This window comes from Coptis chinensis, chromosome 5, assembly GCF_015680905.1.
Source record: "Coptis chinensis isolate HL-2020 chromosome 5, ASM1568090v1, whole genome shotgun sequence".
Taxonomy (NCBI): Eukaryota; Viridiplantae; Streptophyta; class Magnoliopsida; order Ranunculales; family Ranunculaceae; genus Coptis; species Coptis chinensis.
Window position 1 is genome coordinate 71,612,119 of NC_141460.1, and position 20,501 is coordinate 71,632,619.

Below are 20,501 nucleotides of genomic sequence, written 5' to 3' on the forward strand. Positions count from 1 at the left end.
GAGGAAGAGGGAATGAATTCATCTAAGGAATTTGTGTTTAGAACGAGATAAAGCTGCCTTGGGCAAAGTGAAAATTATAAGATGCTCTCATAAAAGTATAGATTTCACCAAAGAATGAAATTTCCTCAATAAGTGTATGCAAACTTTAGTCGTAGAAAGTTATCAGAAGAAGCATGTGAAAGACGATCTCTTCTAATCACTCAGCTCGACTCTGTCTGACATAACATTACTCTGTTACTCTGAAACTCAACAATACTTTCATGGGTGATTTTGTTCGCTAAATGTACAAAGTAGTAAGTAAAGCTTTTGATCGAAACCATTCAAGCAAAAGTGTCAAATCATTGTTAACAACTTGATAGGTGAACATGTTTCATTTATTTTCCATAATGTTGAATATTCGTCCATTTTTTTATTTGGTTGATAGATGTACGATGAATGTGCAATGTTAAAATTTGATGGAACGGAGCAGTAAAGTGTCAGATGTATTTTGCAATTTTGTGTTTCTGATAATATGCAATGGTATAGCACGAATTATGAAACCATTTAGTGCAATCAATATAATCATTAGTATATGGTATATATGTATTCTTGATCCATTAGTTTTTAACGAAGTTCACTTTTTTTTTGTTTTACTGTCACAGTTTGTGGATTTAAGCACACTCTACAACAGTTTGAGAACTTCAGTTAATAGTTCTTCAGTACCTATATCACTCCATTGATATCATACTCAACCAGTAACCGTGCAAGTCTTAGTCAATAGATCCCACATGGCCGGGAGAAGGAACTTGTGACCCTTTACACCGTTTACGTTGTAACTCGCTTTGCTTCTGCGATCCATCAATAGTTTTCCTGGATACCCTGGATAAGCACCTTTACCAAATATCCCAGAACAAGCCGTAACAGCCTCTAATGGCGCCAAAGCGTTTCCTTGAAAGTAACCAGTATTGAACGGATTAGTAGCTGTGCCAGCAAGAATAGTTGCAACATTCATAACCATCCCATCTATGCCAACACCATTGGGTGAAACAAGAACCTGACTAGGAGGACCATGTGCTGGAGCAGCATATGGCCATGCACAGTAGCCTGGGCATTGAGTACCCGGATCACCAACATGTGCATAGACCACTCTTCGCCTTGGAGATACCAAGACACTATTATGAAATCCACAGGAGTTCAAGCAAAACTGCTCTACTCTAACATCAGAAGCAGTCAACACCAAGTACATTGCGGTTTTATCAACTGGGAAAGCTTTCTTTGCAATTGTTTTTTTCACTAAGGTGGCTATGTCGGCGCGCTTGAGGTTCTTCCCTAAAGAACATTTTGGGTCTGACACTTCACCGAAAAGCCTAACTCTGCTGGGAACTGATTTCCCCTTCACGTTTTTGTAGGATTGAGTGGTGCTCCACCATGTGGAGACGGTGGGATGTCGCTTAATTATCGGATTCACAGACTGATTGAAGGAGGAAAAGAAGGCAGTTATGGTAGTCTTATGTATGGGAGAGAACTCACCATACCATATGATGTACACATGGATCGGTGCTGGTCCAGCAATGATTCGTCCATTGTGGTATTTGAGTTGGCTAGAGGGTGTGACTGATGAAGAAGGTTTGCTTGATCTTTGGTTCAGCGCATATGACCATGGGGCTGCAGCCAAGATTATGGTAACGATAAGAGGGAAGAGCAGAGACCCTAATAGATTTGGTGTTCTCATTTTGATTGTTCTTTGTGTGAGAATGGTGATCGAGGTAGTTTTCAGAAGATTTAAGAAGAGGTCCCTTTTATATAAGTTGTCAGTAGGAGATATGTGGTGGAACTGAGATTGCGACACTAATCAATATCTTGACATCCAATATTATTGTTACGTAAACCAGAAAACTGATCAATGTAAACGGAGGGATGGAACATCTAGTCGTACGAGACTTACAACTTATTAATCTCAATAACTTTTGACCCAATAACAGTTTTTTGCTATAACAAGTCCATGACCCATTATAGGCTCTACTTGTTTTGATATCTGCCTAAAGCTAAACGACCTTCCATCAAGCTATTTTCTTTAATGGCAAACAAGAAATAGACAAATACCTAATAAAGGTTAATTAATTATATGTATTAAGTATTCAACTTGGCGTCAGTTTCCCTGGAAACTTTACCAGGCAAACAAGCACAGCTTAGATCGATGGGAATTTTGTAAATGTTGCGTCCTTTGAATTTAAAGGGATAGACCAGCTCTTATATGAGTAAATCATATCCTAAAACCTTAGATGGCTTTCTAAGACTTAGAAAGGAGAAGAAAAAACTAAATATATTTTAAAAACCCGTTTTCAGATAATTATTTTTAATATTTATTGTATTTGAAGCGTATTGTATGAAATGTATCGTGTATCGTATCGCTCCCTGTATCACGTGATATATGAAACTTTAGATACTCTAGTGTAGTGTGATACTATCGATTTGCTTTCGATATAATACGTAATGTAGAGATTTCAATTTTTTCTAAACTTTATTACTAATTACGAAAAAGTAAGATATAAATAAATAAATAATCTCATCTAGAGTTTCACATAGTCTCCAACTTTTCTTAAATACTATAGCTAATTACGAAAAAAAATAACAAAAAACTAAAAACTAAAAACTTAATTGCTAAAAACAATAGTTTCAACCAAAAACGATTTTCCTAAAACCCTTACGCCACAAAAAATAGTATACACTGGACTCAGTATTTATTTATGTTGGAGGGATCCCATTTGCTTAGTAATAGGTACGTAAGTAATGATTGAGCATACGGGATTATGCTTTGTCTTCACGTTACCAAATTTTTAGGTTTAGAAGAGAGAACGTTAGGAATTCTTAATTACGATAAGATAAATTGTGGGCGTCTAAATGGTGAAGAATTCAAGGCAGCACCTAACGACATTTAAAAGTTGTCTTTGAGGAAATTTTGAATTTACAAAAGGGTCAAAATTTTCAGGTGTGTCATGTGAAGAAGGGAATGGGAAATAGGATAGTGGATGATTTAGCTGCTTTGGCTCAATTGGCTCATAAATTGAAGAAAAATGATATTATAATGAAAGTAGATTTTGAGAAATCCTCCTGTGAAGAATGGAATGGGAAATAAGGTAAGGGGTGATTTAGCTGTTTTTGCTCAATTGGCTCATAAATTGAAGAAAAATGATATTATAATGAAAGTAGATTTTGAGAATTCCTTCTTAGATATATATTATAGTTATACCCTCACCAATCTATTTTTTTGATATAAATAGACAAAGTCATGGTATCAATATTACAATCTAAAACAATCGGAGAAAAAAAATTAGAGCTAGGATAAGTTTTTGTTCTAGTTTACATCATTGCATCTGGCTTCAAGAATCATATTAAGATTGGCGCGCATATCGCTTCCCTCCAAACAACTGGGTGTAACGATAAAGGAGTCAGGATTGAAAGGTTGGGTAGTCGTGACATCGGCGAGATTTGTCTCGGTTTCGATAGCCTCGATCAGTGACAAGGGTAGCAGATTTGACAACTCCTTTATCAACATCAGGGTCAGCAGTGTTGGACGGCATATCACTCTCATTATCAGATTCAATGTTATACTGACTAATAACAACCTTAATTAGGAAGATAGGATCTGAAACTTCATGGTGGAGACGCAATAGTTCATATTGTCCTTAGCAGGAACCAGCTCGAGATTAGCTTTTTGAAGTTCTGTCTCAAAATAAGTTTTCTGGGTCACCAGTTTTGTTTTTTCATTGGCAAAATTTGTTCTTTCTTGTTCGAGTTTCGCCTCCATATCGGCATAAGAACTTTGCAATTTTTTCTAAATTCTATTACTAATTACAAAAAAAAGATATAAATAAAGAAACAATCTCATCTAGAGTTTCATAGAGTCTCCAACTTTTCTTAAACATTATAGCTAATTACGGAAAAAAAAAATGAGACATTAACAGATAATTACAAACAAAAAAAAACCCAACCATATTTAAGATAAAAATAAATACACGATTTCAATTAATCCCTCAATCCCCGAGAACACACCTCCTTATTAAACTCTTTGGCAATACTTACCCCACTCGTTACAAACAATTAAAAAAAAACATTAAACCAACTCATAATTAAAACCCAAATTTTTATCTATATCTAAAAAATAAATAAAACTCTTCTGTCAAATAACAAAATCACGTCACTCGCTCTCTCTTTAGTTATATTGAGTAACACAAGTAAAAAAAAGTGATAACATTAACGGATATAGAGCCACATTCTATTGTCTTGCTTTTGCAACGCTCTTTTGCCAATAAAATTTGTTGCAAAAACCATCTTTTACAACACCATTTGCAAAGAAGATCATCCATCTTAATAGAATTTTCAATTTGGAAAATACCTAAGTTAAAATGCGTTGCAAAAGTGTGCAAAATTTAAAAAGATAATTAAATTGAAAATATTTGTTGTTGGCAACGTGGGTCAAATCCCTATTACATGACCGGCTTGTTTGTTTTGTTGCGATTGGTTGCTAATTGGCTTTGGTTTGGAATAGTTTTTGGCTTATTTTTCAGCCAGCTTTTTCATGTTCCTGCTTCCAATTCTCAAGAATTAGAAAATAAAATTAGAAAGAACAAAAAACCCTAGATTCCATTCTCCTCTTCTATCTCAAGCAAAACTTCTTTCCTCCATCTCCATTACACGTCCTCTTTCTCTCCACATCTCGCAATCTTATCTCTCCCAATCTTGCTTCATTCCTTCAAATTTTTCATACACAATATCTAATTTAGATTAACTAACATTCAAACCAAGATCTACCTTCCACTAGATTCTAAACGATATTCATTTCACTTAATTTCATCTTCATTTAGATCTTTAAAACTTCAAATTTTAATCTTTACTTATTTTATTTCAGATTTTAAGAGTGTGTTTAAGGGCTTTGGATTGATGAAAATTTTTCTTAAACATTGTTATTGTTTGTTAAAAGGCTTAACCAAGAAGGTTCGGGGACACAAAAAAATGGTTGGTAAGAACCGCTTACTTTGCTTCTATGAGATTCATGTTTAAATGCATGTGAGTTTAGAAGCCGGATGCAATGATTGATGATGGACCAAAACGGCATCCTACTATAATTTTAACAAAATTTTTCTCATAGTAGCTTTTTGAGGGTGTTTGTGTTTTGGAAGTTTACTCAATATTTGTCATCCCTTTGCAGGATTAATTATTTGGGATAGTTCTACCATCCTAATCTTGTCGTTGGTGGGATATTGCTTAAGGATGAACACCACCGCTAGTCTGTGAGTTCATGCCTAGAGGGAGCTTGGAGAATCATCTCTTCCTGAGTAGGTTACCCACATTTTGATATTCCCAGTTTATATGCTTCATAAATGTATCACATATGCTCTGCTCCTTTGCATGTGTGTTATTTCTTGGAGATGGGCATTGTTTATATGGCATTAATATCCAATTTCTTGTGAATGCAGGGGTTCTTATTTCCAACCATTATCTTGGAACCTTTATGAAGGTTGCACTTGAAGGCTTTAAAACTTGCATTTCTTCCAAAAACAACAAAAGTTATATATCGATTTTAAAACTTCTAATATACTTTTGGATTCGGTATGTGGCTTTAATGCATAATTTATTTGTACAAATCATACATTTCTCCCTCTTACACAAACACATGAACACACAAATCTCCTATTGACTTCTAAACTTTTTATAATTTTCATTCACTTTACAATGCAAATTTTCGATTTTGGCTGGCCAAGGATGTACCAACTGGGTGATAAGAGCCATGTCTCTACTAGGGTAAAATATGGATATCTTTGCTCCCGAATCTTGCTACTGGGTATATTGAATGGCTCACATGTCTCTGATTTTAAATATCCATGTGCAACTTCTTGCAAATGATCCTGTCCATCCGGTCCATGTCTTGCTTTCCTCCATTCTTTTGGTTGGTCAAAATCTATTAAAACTTCTATTCAGCAATGTCTTGAAATTCCAACACAAATCCAATTCTTCCATGACTATGATTTTGACATGGCTAATCTATCGAAGCACCATCTGTATCAGATGTGTGATAACCCTTTGGAATACCCGTTGACAACTTTATTGGGATTTCATGTCATTTAGTTATGTCTTGTCTCTATGTTCTTCATATTTTTACACATTAATACTTGTTTTATTTTATATTTTTTCGTTTTCATCTGTATAGTTTTCCGTATTCCTAATAAAGGACGTAATCCTTTTTTACTAGATATAGTTCACATAGGATATCTTGCTAATTGAAGTGGTGAGTGGCTTGTTTTGTTTTTATGTTTATTGTTTATGTAAGTTGTTTGGGTACTTGAGAGTATTAGCACTTTGTTTAAGTTTTTGATTAATTAGGTGTCTAAAGTTTGAGTTTCTATCGATTTTGTTGTGATTCAGTAAAGATTTCATGTCAGATGAACTGAAATATTGAATTTTTATACCAACTAAAAAAAAAATATTGAATTTTTATTCATTATTTCAATTAATTGTTTCTGTCTATCATAATTGAACTTGAAGATTGGGTTTCTTTTTGCTATTTATTAACAAGTTTTAAGGTTGTGAAGTTATGAACTGTCTATCATATTGTTTCTTGTTATGATATCTTGTTGTTTCTTGTTTATTTTAAGTTTTGCTATTTTTGCTATTTTAAGGTTGCTATTTATTAACAAGTTTGGCATTTACATGTACAATTTAGTTCAAAATCCATTAGCTTTTGGCTATTTTTGTCTTCTTATTTGATCCTTGACTTTCATGAATGTGATCGAGTTATAACTTTGATAAGTTCTTTCAAGCTTTTGGCCATGGGCACCAATTTACGATATATAGGAGGTGCATAGTTTCACATGCATTGCCAACTTGTGTATATTAGGTTTATTAATGTTTCTAATAAATTTACTAAATTGATTTTTTTTTTTTTTTTTTTTTTTTAATTTGTTGTGCAATTGGTTGCCAAGTAGTATAATCAAGAAAAAGCTCAGTGGATCTTTGCTCAAATTAGCATGTTATAGACATTATTTGTGAAATTTTAGTTTTGAATAATTCGTTTAAATTTAGTTGAATGTTGTTAAGATTATGTGAGATGATATTTTTTCACAAAAAATAGTTATGTGAATTCTTTAAGATCTTTTGTATTGAATGATTTAGTAATGAAATTCATTTTGTTATGATTTGTGGTGAATTGTTTATAGGGTTCCCCTATAAAATTTGTTTTGGGCGGGATTATGTAAATGAAAATGTACGGTATATGTATGAATTGCACCATTTGTAATGCTAAATCGTCCCAAATAAAGCATGTGTTTTTGGAATTTATATCATTCAAACAATTTTGGTGTAGCTAAAAGATTTGATTCTAATTAGACACCTTTTGCTTGGTGTGTCGCTAAATTTATGGATGTCTATTGCCACGCCAAATGTACAACTAAAAATTCAAACTTTTACGAACGAAAATAGTGTAGCAAAAGGTTGCCTTTTGTGACGCCTAGTTGTTACCAGCTAAAGATATCATTTTGCAACGCCATCTTAGTTGTTACAAAGCTCTCTTTTGCGGCCAAGCCCCGAAATAAATTTGTAATTAATTTAATTTTCATAAATGAAGTAGCAACGAATTAGTGTATTAGCAGCGGCCCATAGGTGTCTCAACAAAACTAGGAACATTTGCCACGCCACTTTTGGCGTTGCATTTGAATTTGAGACGCGCTTTTAATGCGCCTTTGCAACGCCATCTATTTGCTCTTTGCCACTCAAAGGCACCTTTAGCGATGGGGTATGGCGCTGCTAAAAACATGTTCTGTTGTAGTGCCACCAAAATATTAGGGCAGCAATGTGTTTGATTATATTTAAGAGTTTATGAGACAAACTTTGACCCTTTTGATCCTCTTGAGATTAACTCGAAACCAATTACATATGTATAGTTGTATACCGATTGGTAGGGCAGGGATCGGGTCGGGTTCGGGTCGGATATGGCTATATCCGAATCCGAATCCGAATAGTTTTATAATATCCGAAACCGAATCCGAACCCGATTATATTCGAAATTTAATATCCAACCCGAATTCGAACCCGATTATATCCGACTAACCCGACGGATAACACTAAAAATTTAAAAAGCCCAAAAATATATCCAATCCAATTCGAATCCGGCAGACCGAACCGAACCTTGTAAAAATCAGCAACCCGAACTAACTATTCGATTCGTTTCGGGTCGGGTCAAACCCGACCCGATTCCCTGCCCTACCGATTGGTGATCGATTGATAATATGAGTTAATGTGATGCATGCACATATGTAAGTGCCTTCGAAATTGACATTGTACCAACAGGAGTTATTATTGTAATTAACTCTGAATTCATAGAGGCTCGAATTCGTATGGTCCTTCGTATACTTGTCGCAAAAAAATTTTAAGCATATTTTTTTTCCTTGAAATTCTATCTGAAGAGAGTCAATTATACTGGCGAAGGCTTCTATGGTATGTTTTGCTTTTTTTTATGTCAATTGCCAAGAATATTTCAACATTACGTTATGAATGAGTTTGGCTCACTAGAATATGAAAATCCCTTAAAATTAGAGTCTTTTTTAGTTATCCCCTAAAGTTATGTCGAGTTTTGTGTTTAACCCCCAAAATTTGAATCATCACAATTAGACCCTCAATCTGTCTCAGACTTCTAAAAACACTGTTCATTTTTTTCCATAATACCCAAACTACCCTTTCAAGAAAATTACAGAGCAAAATTGTTTTTTCCCCAATTAAACTGAGCCTCAAATTCACATTTTGAATCCAACATGGGCTTTCCTCCCACATCCTAGAGAAAAGCTTCAAAGCCTCCTCCCCATTCTCACTATAGCAAGCTGCCATTCCAGTCCAAGAAACCATGTCCTTGTCAAGAATCCCAGTAAACACTTCTTTCGCATCTTCAACAAACTCACAAACAGTATTGATCAATTAACGTCCCAACAAATGCATTGGAATCATGACCAAGCTTACAAATACAAGCATGAACGCCAACAAAGCTCGGCATACTCCATACAAACAAACGACTTAATAACGGTAGTAAACACAAAAGGATTAAGTTCATGACCCTCTCTACAAAGCCTAACAAAGAACTCAATCCCTTCACTAAATCTACAAGACCTGTATACCCTTGAATCAAGTTTTTGAGGTCGATCAAAGCTCAAATTGTTCTTAGTTCTTAATCATGCCAATTCTCTATGCGGCTCGTTCTACATTTTTCGTGGAGGAAATGATGTTTGAGGTCGATCTGAATTCTCAATATGTACAACTGTGAAAGGGTAGTTTGGGCATTATGAAAAAAATGAACAGTGTTTTTAGAAGTCTGAAACAGATTGGGGGTCTAATTGTGATGATTCAAATTTTGGGGGTTAAACATAAAACTCGACATAACTTTGGGGGGATAACTCAAAAAGACCCTTAAAATTATGGGTAATTAGTTTTTTTTTTTTAATAAAGCTTGGGGTTACATACCCCCTGTTCATTAATTAACATCTCAAATACAAGTGTCCTGCTTTGTCCTCACCCACAATGTCTTGAAGTCTAGCTTCAAGGGGGGGGGGGTACAAAGTAGTTGCAGCCATTATAAATCTCAAGAGCTGCCAAGTAATCAGCTGCCCGATTATATTCTCTGAAAACGTGAATGAAATCCACATTTTGCATCCTAGAAACAACATCTTTGATGGCCGCATGGATGTCCCAACAGTACCAAGGCGCTAGTTCCTCTCCCATCAAAATTTGAATTACATTCATGGAGTCAGAAGTAACTAAATTTTTTCGTTTTTGGATCAAGTCGCAACCAAGTAAGCCTTCATAAATGGCTTTCATCTCTTGATATAACACTGACCTAGTTCCTCTTGAGCCAGTGTACGCAAGAAGTACTTCTCTATTAGAGTCTCTAATAAGACCTCCAGTACCAGTGTGATCATCAGTCAGTGAAGCATCCGAGTTGAGCTTGACCGTGTCCACTTCCAGTTTGGTCCATATGGATTGAATGCATTGTTTGTAGGAAGCCTCGATGCCAAGCCTGTCCAAGAGGGACTTTGCATTTGGATTGAGCTTCACTTGAATTAAAAGCTCTTGCAGAGAGATTGGTATAGACAATTTGCCATGGCAGTGATTTATGTTCAAAGCGTCTCTGGATTCCTCTCATTCCAAATGAAGCTTATAGCTGCCCAAGCAAAAACTTTGATAATCTCAGCTGTTGCTGAGTTAGAGCTACAGATACTCATGCTATGGTGCCACTCACTGTTTAAGCTCAAAATTGATGCATTGACGCCTAACATAGATTTGACTCGGCTCCATATGTATTGACGCCTAACATGATGATATGGTATAGATATATGGCATATCAAAAGAAAATGGGACTCCTTGTACCAAACATAGCCTACATGTGTATCTGAAGAAGAAGTTATGACTATTGATTCTAAATACATACAAACTCGCACTCATCATTTACCAGAATGACTCAATCCATATTTTCTTCCAATTCAAGAAACACAAACCGAAAGTAAATAGTCTTCATAATCAGTTTCATTGAAAAGAGAAAAAAAAAAAACCCTAACTTTAAAAAATGAAATAATATTTTTTTTGCAAAATTGAAGAAGTCCGTAACATTATATTTATAAATTTACACTTAAATTCGTAATTAAAAATCAGAATAAAATTGAAAAGAAAAGCATGTGGGCCAAGGCCCAAGCCCTTTTGTTTCTGGCCCATTACGATTGATATATAAATATCAACTGGTGTGGAATTGAGTATGAATACAATGGATGAGCAGTGGAAACCTTGTTCGCATATGTGTTTTGGTAGTACAAAAAACGATGACAGCAATGCGTTTGTATTACCGGGAAAGAAAAAAACCAAAAGAAAAGTCGTTAAACAGGTATTTATTTAGTGAGAACTATTAATGCTTCCAAACACTTGTGATAATATTGGTTTTGGTTTTTGAAAGGATAATTTGAAGAAAAAGCCAGCCCTCAGCAACTCTGAAAAACGGAAGTTGAAGCAGCTTCAGGTTTGCAACTCCTTTATTTTGTTCATGTATGTATTACGTATTCGTTTCTTGGGATTAATTGTTTGGTATGGGCGTAGGAGGAGAAGGCGAAAGAAGCATTGCAATCTGAAAGCATTAAGACCTTGCAGTAAGTTTTAATATATATATATATATATTTATGTATGTAGTGACTTAACAGTATTGTTATTTCTTTTCATTCAGGAAGTACCAGATACGAGAGGATGCATATTCACTACTAAAGTCTTCTGGGAATATTGGGCAGGTTGGTACTGTTTAACTACAAAAGCATTGTTTAGGTTTTAAGGAAATCTCTTGTGACTTTATACAACTTAGTTGGTTCGTTCATATGCAGGTAGAGACTAAGAGGGAAAAGCGTGAAAGAGCTGCACAGTTTTCCAAGATAGGTTTAGATGTGCCAAATGATGACCAGCCATCGAAAAAGAGAAGAAAAGATGGGGACTTCTGTGAAACTGAATCTGATGTGGATAAAGGCCAGTGGAAGCTGGAGGACCGTCCAAATAATGTTCTGCAGCTTGTGCTGGGAGAAGAAGACCTTGATAATGCGTGTCTTTCTTCAGACACTAACCAAATGATAATTTGTAGTAATATACTAGATAAAAATAGTGAATCTGCTACCTCTTCCGCCAAGGAATGTTTTGTTATAAATTCCAAAAGCATGCAAGATGATAAGAAGAAACCTTCACTTATACACTGCAATTACAAAAGAAGAGAAAGCACTGAGCCAAAGGTATGTTTGTATATTCTTATCATGACGCTATTTTGACTAAAATTATGGAACTACTAGCACATGGATAAGTTTTATGCCTTATACTTTAGAGCTATGATACGAGGATACCGCTATGTGGCCAGATTATTAGTTTATTTAAATACCACCCTAATATGGACATGGATATGGTAAATATGGGTGGGATTAGACGAGATACTTCTGTTTTCTTATCCCCAATCAGTTCAATATTACAAATTTACGATAGATCATTATAAGATTATCTTCTTTTACTAATTTAAAAGTAGAGGAAGGTACACCACTTGTTTTCTTTGTAGTTCGTTTTTTCATTTCATACCCAGTGCCTCCTATCCTTTCAAGGTGGTGACCATATAGGCACCTGACTTCTTAACTCTAAGTGGAATAGCTGAAAGAATATTTATCAATAAATTCTGAAATATAGTTACTTGCCATAATTGTCTTTATCTTTGCGATAGCCCTTGGAAATCAATGAACCTATTTATTGTACCCGTACCTTGTATTCCTTAATGGAGATTGACTGTCAACTGATAGAAATGATATTGTTTTATGCTTGGATAGGATGTGGAGTTAGTTAGTGCAAAGGCAGATTGCAATAATAGTAGCATCCATGTTGATAATGCTGTGCAGAGGCCTGTAATTTCTCCAACTGTAGTACACGTATCAAGACCAAATGAGGTTGAGGAAAACAGGAAGGATCTTCCTATAATCATGATGGAGCAGGAGATAATGGAAGCTATAAATGAACGTTCCACTGTTATTATATGTGGAGAAACTGGTTGTGGTAAAACTACTCAGGTTCCTCAGGTGCGCTACTTCTGATTTGAGAAATGAGCTAAAACTTTATGTTTTTTTTTTTTCCCTTCTTTATTTTTGCTGAAGTTCTTTTTTTGGTTGCAGTTTCTATATGAAGCAGGCTTTGGTTCAAGCAAGACTAGTGTGAGAAGTGGAATTATTGGTGTTACTCAACCACGCCGTGTAGCGGTTCTTGCCACTGCCAAGCGTGTAGCGTTTGAACTTGGTCTGCGTCTAGGGAAAGAAGTCGGTTTTCAAGTTAGGCATGACAGGAAAATTGGAGACAATTGTTCCATCAAGTTCATGACAGACGGAATTCTGTTACGTGAAGTACAGGTGTTTAATGGAATTATACTGTTTAATTTTTTCTATGATGCAAAACTATTATCGCATTGATTTCAAGTCTAACATAACAAATGAATAATAGTACATGCTTAGGATTGCCTGAGAAAGATTATACAAACAATTTCTTGGGATTCAGCAGAGCAGTATTTGTTGGTTGGTAAGCCTGAAACAGAATCAGTAAACCTGATAAATCTGTTTGAACTTGAGAGCTGTTGCACCGATCCTATACTGGTCCATACATACTAAGTCTAATAGGGGCCTTAGTAATATGATATTTTCATTCATATGTATTCTTTTGTTTGCATTGGCGTTGCTGCAAACCATTGAATTTGTTTGCAAACCTTGGAATGAGTTATACGCCAGGACCATGAGCATACTGTAATCCCTTCTATCTATCTAACTTTTTGTTTTATACTAAATAGTCATATATGATGGCAAAATTAGAAAAGAATGCCGTAGATTGATAATTGGTAATCGTACAAGCACCGGTAAATTATGGCTCTCCACTTCTTATTGACCTGACATAGATACTTTAAACATAAGCACCCTTAACCTAGCGGTTTCAGCCCTCGACTGGACCCAGATAAGGAGGCGTGGAACACATATAGTATGCTATAACAGTGGTTAAAGAGCTTAACATTGCAAAGTTAATAGATCAGTGAGATGCTAACCTAGTTTGGTAGGCAATCCCACAAACAATGGTCAGTTAGTGAAAAATTTGTTGACATTTTAATTCCCCTGGTGGTTGTTACTTCTTAATGTGTATTAGATTTGTTTTGTTTCTATAATGAGATGTGTACCCCCTCTTACTCGGTTATAGTGTTAAACCACTGAATTGACAGTTTGAGTCCATCAAACATTATACACAATTTTAGAAATGGTCTATCCTTAAGCATACTCTGTTTTAGTTTTCGAAGTTAAATATGCAGGTTTCCAGAAGTTTTGAAGAATATTCTCCTTCTGAAAGGAGTGTAGTATACCTTCTAGATTCGTGGCTAGAGTTTGACCCAACAAATTATATTTTTTGTTCATTACTCATTACAACAGACTCCCATGATGCCCAAATTATCCTCATTGTGGAATGTGAGACAGCTTGAAATAATTAAAAGGTCCAGGAGTGTGTTCTGGTTTATCAGTTGGGTACTAATTGTTTTTTTTTTAACTCAAGAACTAATATTGTATGGACTTTAGTACGAGATCCTATGCTCATTATTCATTTTATATATTCATGATTATAAATTTTGACTTTGTCATATCTACTAATGTTTGCTTCAAATTATACAATTTTCTTGAGAAGTGTTTAGATCTTGTAGGAAAGACCTGTTTTTATTGAGAAATATTAGTGCAAATGATTTCATTGCCACTGTACTCATTGACTACGTTATGTTGTGGTGCAGAGTGATTTCTTACTAAAACGGTATTCTGTCATCATTCTGGATGAGGCTCATGAGAGGAGCTTGAATACCGACATACTTATTGGAATGCTTTCCCGTGTAATACAAGTCCGGCAGGTAGTTTTGAACATTGTACTATAAATGTTACGATTTTCTTGGTGTGATATGGATTGTGACGCTGTGCTTGTTCAACAGAGAATGTACCAGGAGCAGCACGAGAAGGTGCTTTCAGGAGTATATGTCAGTCCTGAGAATATTATCTCTCCGCTAAAACTTGTCCTTATGAGTGCTACATTGCGAGTTGAGGATTTCGTTTCCCAAAGGAAGTTATTTTCTGAACCCCCACCAGTTATAGAGGTATCAGCAAGACAATTCCCTGTTAGACTTTACCACACAAAGAAAACGGACCCTAACCCTGAGGAGGACTACCTGGTCCAAGCTTATAAAAAGGTCATAACGATTCACAAGAGACTTCCACCTGGAGGCATATTGGTTTTTGTCACTGGGCAGAGGGAAGTGGAATATTTGTGCAGTAAGTTACGCAAGGTTTCAGAAGAGCTGAGTTACCTCAGTTCCAAGAGAAAGACAGAGAATGAAGTCACTTTGACCTCAGAAAAAAACTCCATAGTGCAGGGGCTTGATATGAAGGACATTAGTGAAGCTTTTGAAAATCATGATCGTTTTACCCACCAGCAAATTGACAAGTTTAATGCTTATGAAGAGGATCACAGCGATGCAGACTACGACGACTCGTATAGCTCACCTAACTCAGGAAAAGAGAGTGACTTGACAATTAATGATGAGGATGAGGATGAGGATGAGGAGGACGAGGACGAGGACGAGGATGATGATGATAGTGGATTCCTAGAAAATGGTGGCAAGCATGTTGATGTTCTAGGAGAACCATCAAGCCTTTCTGCATTAAAGGCTGCTTTTGAGTCTTTGGCCGGAAAGCATCCTCCAAATGCTGATTCCGATGTGTTAGATATTTCTGACCCTCCATCTACCAAAGGATGCTCGATATCACCTCCTTTTGTTTCTGAGGAGAAACCTAGAGGACCAAGTGTTCCTTGTGCTGGTGGATTGCATGTCCTCCCACTTTATGCCATGTTGCCTGCAGCAGCTCAGCTTCGAGTATTTGACAAGGTTAAAGAAGGGGAGAGGCTTGTTGTGGTTGCCACCAATGTGGCTGAAACCTCATTAACCATACCTGGCATAAAGTATGTTGTTGACACTGGCAGAGAGAAAGTCAAGAAGTACAACTCCACAAATGGTATGGAAGAATATAAAGTACAATGGATTAGCAAGGCATCAGCTGCTCAGCGTGCAGGGAGAGCTGGAAGAACTGGACCTGGCTATTGTTATCGCCTCTACTCTAAAGCCGCCTTCAGTAACATATTTCTTGAATTTTCAACTGCTGAAATATCGAAAATACCAGTTGACGGTGTCGTCCTTCTCATGAAATCCATGGGCATTGATAAGGTGTGTTTGGTATAAATGTTAAGGTCTATTTCTCATTATTTATAACTGGTGCACATGCAGTTGTGTTCTGGATCTCTGACATTTGCCTAGTTTACAAGTAATTAGTCAGAATGATCAACCATAAGTATACCATTTGCAGTTATCTTCTTACCCATTGCATTACCATGTTCCTCGTCCATTTTTGAAGCATCTGGATTGCTGAGTCTACTTTTTTTTTTTAAGTTAGGAAGCCTAGCATAGTAAGTAACTAAGTACAGTGCAGATCACACTGCCCATGAACTCTTAGCAATTTTTGGGCACTCGTCTCTCTGTTATTTTGATTGAGCACCACACTTTTCACCTTTTATCAAACACTGAAGGCTTACTCTTTATTGTGGTTTTGCTGATGTTCCAGGTCGCCAATTTCCCATTCCCAACTCCTCCTGAGGCTGCTGCTTTGTTGGAAGCTGAACGCTGCTTAAAATCTCTTGAAGCGCTTGATAACTTTGGAAGACTTTCACTCCTTGGAAAGGCCATGGCACAGTATCCCATGAGTCCTCGTCACTCCAGGATGCTCTTGACTGTAATACAAATTTTGGCAAAGGTGCAAGGTTATGCGAAGGTAAATTTAGTTTTTGGATATGCAGTTGCTGCTGCTGCAGCTTTGAGCTTGTCAAATCCGTTTATAATGCAATCTGGGGGAAGTGGTGGTGATAAAAATGATCTACAGCAAAATGAAAATTCTGGTACATCAGGTACCCAAAAAAGGCTGGACCAGCAAGAGAAACTGAAGCAGAAGAAACTGAAAGAAGTGGCCAAAGTTGCCCGGGCCAAATTTTGTAATCCGAGCAGTGATGCTTTGAGCATAGCTTATGCTTTGCAATTGTTTGAGCTTGCAGAGAGCCCTGTGGAGTTCTGCAATGAGAATGCACTATTCTTCAAGACCATGGAGGAAATGTCCAAACTCAGGAAGCAGCTACTTAGACTAGTGTTTCATCAGAAATCTACGCATCAAGAGTTTTTATGGACTCATGGACCCCTTGAGGATGTAGAACAGGCTTGGAGAGTTTCTTCTGATAAGCATCCTCTCTCAATGTATGAGGAGGAACTGTTGGGGCAAGCTATTTGTGCTGGATGGGCAGATAGGGTGGCCAGGCATGACCGAGTAGTTTCAGGGTCGACAGATGGAGATAGAAAGGCTAATGCGGTTCGTTATCAAGCTTGCATGGTTAAAGAAACTGTTTTCCTTCACCGTTGGTCATCCGTAGCTCGATCATCTCCCGAGTTCTTGGTTTACAGTGAATTACTGCAGACAAAGCGGCCGTATATGCATGGAGTAACAAGCGTGAAAGCAGATTGGCTTGTCAAATATGCTGGATCTTTATGCACGTTCACCCGACTTACGGATCCAAAACCTTATTACGACCCTCTTACTGACCAAGTCTTGTGCTGGGCACGTCCACTATTTGGTCCACATCTATGGGAGCTCCCATTGCATACTTTACCAATCAAGAGTGATGATCATCAAAGAGTGGCTGCATTTGCTTGTGCTTTGCTAGAAGGCCAGGTACTACCATGCTTAAGATCTGTCCAGCAGTTCTTGGCAGCGCCGCCAGCTAGCATTTTGAGGGCAGAGTCATTGGGTCAACGGCGGGTTGGTAATCTTCTAAATAAATTAGGGGGCAGGTCAAAGAAAATTGATAGTCGTGCCATGCTAAAAGAGACATGGAATGACAATCCGCACGAATTGCAGTCAGAGATTTTAGATTGGTTTCAGGAGAGATTGCGTGATCGTTTTGAAGAGCTTTGGAAGCAGATGCATCGTGAAGTTTTGTTGGATCCCCAAGAACTATATCCCAAAAATGTAAAGCGGGAAAAGAAGAAAAAGAGATAGCTATGAGGATAAAGAAATTGAAAGTCCCTGGATTATCGATGTTCTACTTTGGAAGATGTGCACATGTTCTAAAGCACTGACTCAGTATATTACTTGATCCGGACCAGAACCGTTAACATAAGTAATTTGTGGAGGTTTATGTGATCTTTTGTATACCACAAAGGTTGTTAGTGAGATAAAGGAGAAGGTACACTTCCATTTGAAACATGCTCTTCTAATTCTTTTGTGTTCTACTCCTCGCACGCACTAAGTGAGATAACCTTTTATCCTCCCTAGACTCATCTACATACATATAAGCTAGAAGAATAGTATATGCAGTCTGTTGTTGAGTTACCTGTTTTTTGCAACTTTTTTGTATCTTGAGTTCTTTATTGATATAAGCTTATGAGAATAGCTAATAAGAAATAATAGTTAGATAGGAGACTCAAAGGGTCAGAGCTTCACTGAAAAGTTCGATTGATTGTATTTTGTGACCATAATCAACTAATCAAGCACTCATGACAAGGATTGAGGGATGGTATACTTAACCATAGTACCCACCAGTTCAATTTAAGCTTCAATGTGTATTTGTCCTGCAATTCAAGGGTAATCGAAGCAGGGCTAGCCAAAACCCAAAGTAGTCTTTGTGTGAATAACTTTTAAGAGTGGTCGTTCTCAATAGACACATGAATTACTTCACCAGTCGAGGTTGTGAGTTACCACTTGGCTTATCAAATCTATTCTTGTATTTAATAGACTAAATGTTACATTTTTGCAGGTTAGGTTTGACGGTGATTAATAATAGGTACCCAAGGGAACTCAATTTACATCTGTTATCGAAAGCATCAATACAAAAGGTTATCTAAGTTTGTTTATGGTCAATTGTAAAAAGAATAGTGTACCATATGACCTTCTGACTCTATATTTTCTTATGCTCGAGTCAAATATCTAATCAAATTTAAATTTGCTCACACTGCCCCTTAGGTATAAATATCGGCAAAATTACAACATTAGAAAGTCAAGTTATGTCGGGCTTGCTTATCATTTAAGCGCCATGGACCATGGCTATTGTTTTTTAATAATAGTGTTCTTATGTTGTTTTCACATCTTTACAGTTCACTGCAGGATCATGAAACTTCTTATATTAAGTACAGTACCGAAGATATGTAGGTTGCAGATGAGAAGTTAAAAGAGGCAAGAGGAAATCTAGGAGTTTAAATGTAAGTTAGTATTTTCCTGCTCAATACAGAATCACTAAAGGAGAGATAGACATGTATCTAACAAGCATAACAAGGGTTATGCCTGGGAGGAGAACCTGAGTCCCTGATGGCTTCGGATGCCCTCAGCGTGTTTTGATGATTTAAACCCCCTCTAAATATGTTACCTTAATTGTCACACGTGTTGTACCAGATGGCTGAAACACAATCAAAGTTGTATTGATTTTAGTGGAGTATGGTATATTGATTTTCTTATATGGCTGCAGGATTTGTGTTTTCCGGTTTATGATCAGTAGAAGATCGGAGAACATCCTATTCAGGTACTGTTTCATGGCTATGGTCATTAGGAAATGTAATGAAAGATAGAAATTTACGAGTTGTAGGATATGGATATTTGTGCTACCCAATAAACGATAGTTGGTGCATATCCAAATTAAAGACTTGATTCTCTTTTGTCGATGTCCAATTTTTATGTTTCCTTTTATTTTTTAGCCCCTGAAAAAAATATTTCCAACCACAACTTCGGCATAATACTGAATGTTCATTCTAGGTTCTTAAAGATAAATTGTCGTGCGTTTTATTTTTATGTACTTTATATATTCGAAGCAACCATTGCTCACTCTATCCTGTGTTTGCATCCATGTTAAATATGGATTTTGATTTCCACTTTTAGATGTTTGATGTTTGCATTTTGTGGAGTTTGGTTAAGTTTCAGTCAAACTGAAGAAGTTTTCATTGCACTTTATATGTTCAACATTCATTACTTAGTATCGATTGTCATGAAGAACTTACTGTTAATTGACTTTGAGGATGAGAAGTTGATAAGAGTCTGCCTCAAAGTTGATGTTATGAAGTTCATTTTTATCTCAGTGTTTAGCTGTTTTTTTTTTGTCTTTTTTAAGAAGAATTACATGTATATTTTCATAAGCTGTTAAGCTTTTGTTGGTGAAGTGATCTTTCGTGTTTCACTGTTTGGTTTCCTGCTGTTTTCATTTGATGGAAGTATTTGTCAGCATTGGGTCTGGATATGATGCCCTATGCTTCTCAACTTTCTTACTTCCCTCAGAATGTTCATTCATTTCATGGCCTTTTTGAATTTTTTGAAAACGAATTTTTACTAATATGATCTTTTATTTTTCCATTAGCAATTTTAATACTTTGTCATTGATTCACCCAATCTACTTTTGCATCCTTGTACGTGTTACAAAATCATCAAATCTCATTGAGAGAAATTCTTTGAAAATCAAAAGACTTTTTCATTGGTTGGTTGGTCTGAGGGATCAGTAAGTTTTTTACTTTTAAAGCAGAATTAATCTGTTGAAAGGGCGTATTAAATTGGCTTTGGTGATATTAGACGATGATCACTTGGCTGTCATGGAGTCTTCTACCGTCTACTCAAATGTCTCCATCAGCATTACTAAGATTTTACGGTTTTTACCAACCATATATGATGTGAGAGGTTGTTTCATGAATCCGAAAGAGAGTAAGATGTTGTTCGATGTAGGACCTAATTGCCATGTTTTAATCACAATTCCTACAGTTACTATTTCTATGTATTTATCTCAATAGCATTACGTAGCTCTGGCTTGGTGTATGGCCAACTGAACATCCACAAAGAACGCAATTC

The 20,501-nt window shown here is 36.4% G+C and overlaps 2 protein-coding genes across 3 annotated transcripts; one reads left to right on the forward strand and one right to left on the reverse strand.

Annotated features, from left to right (window-relative positions):
• Window positions 1-558: 558 nt before the first annotated feature.
• Window positions 559-1,820, reverse strand: LOC147498725 (protein EXORDIUM-like 2). Its single transcript, XM_086560635.1, has one exon. The coding sequence runs from the start codon at window positions 1,709-1,711 to the stop codon at window positions 728-730; it is 984 nt and encodes a 327-aa protein (XP_086416761.1). The 5' UTR covers window positions 1,712-1,820; the 3' UTR covers window positions 559-727.
• Window positions 1,821-10,774: 8,954 nt separating this feature from the next.
• Window positions 10,775-19,439, forward strand: FAS4 (RNA helicase family protein). Of its 2 annotated transcripts, none has more exons than XM_086560641.1 (13): window positions 10,775-10,894; window positions 10,964-11,026; window positions 11,104-11,153; window positions 11,228-11,288; window positions 11,379-11,774; window positions 12,351-12,596; window positions 12,690-12,920; window positions 14,327-14,440; window positions 14,519-15,805; window positions 16,200-17,865; window positions 18,436-18,514; window positions 18,773-18,877; window positions 19,141-19,439. In XM_086560641.1, the coding sequence occupies exons 1-10, from the start codon at window positions 10,778-10,780 to the stop codon at window positions 17,676-17,678; spliced, it is 4,044 nt and encodes a 1,347-aa protein (XP_086416767.1). In that variant the 5' UTR covers window positions 10,775-10,777; the 3' UTR covers window positions 17,679-17,865; window positions 18,436-18,514; window positions 18,773-18,877; window positions 19,141-19,439. The 2 variants fall into 2 exon arrangements, with proteins under 2 accessions (XP_086416767.1, XP_086416768.1); XM_086560642.1 differs by having other exon boundaries at window positions 18,436-18,462; window positions 19,141-19,327.
• The last annotated feature ends 1,062 nt before the right edge of the window (window positions 19,440-20,501 follow it).

Excerpts from the sequence above, each read along its gene's own strand:
- LOC147498725 (XM_086560635.1), bottom strand. The coding sequence starts at position 1,711 with ATGAGAACACCAAATCTATTAGGGTCTCTGCTCTTCCCTCTTATCGTT.
- FAS4 (XM_086560641.1), top strand. The coding sequence starts at position 10,778 with ATGGATGAGCAGTGGAAACCTTGTTCGCATATGTGTTTTGGTAGTACA. Across the intron at positions 11,775-12,350 it reads GAGAAAGCACTGAGCCAAAG|GATGTGGAGTTAGTTAGTGC; the intron begins GTATGTTTGTAT and ends ATGCTTGGATAG. Across the intron at positions 14,441-14,518 it reads GTGTAATACAAGTCCGGCAG|AGAATGTACCAGGAGCAGCA; the intron begins GTAGTTTTGAAC and ends CTTGTTCAACAG.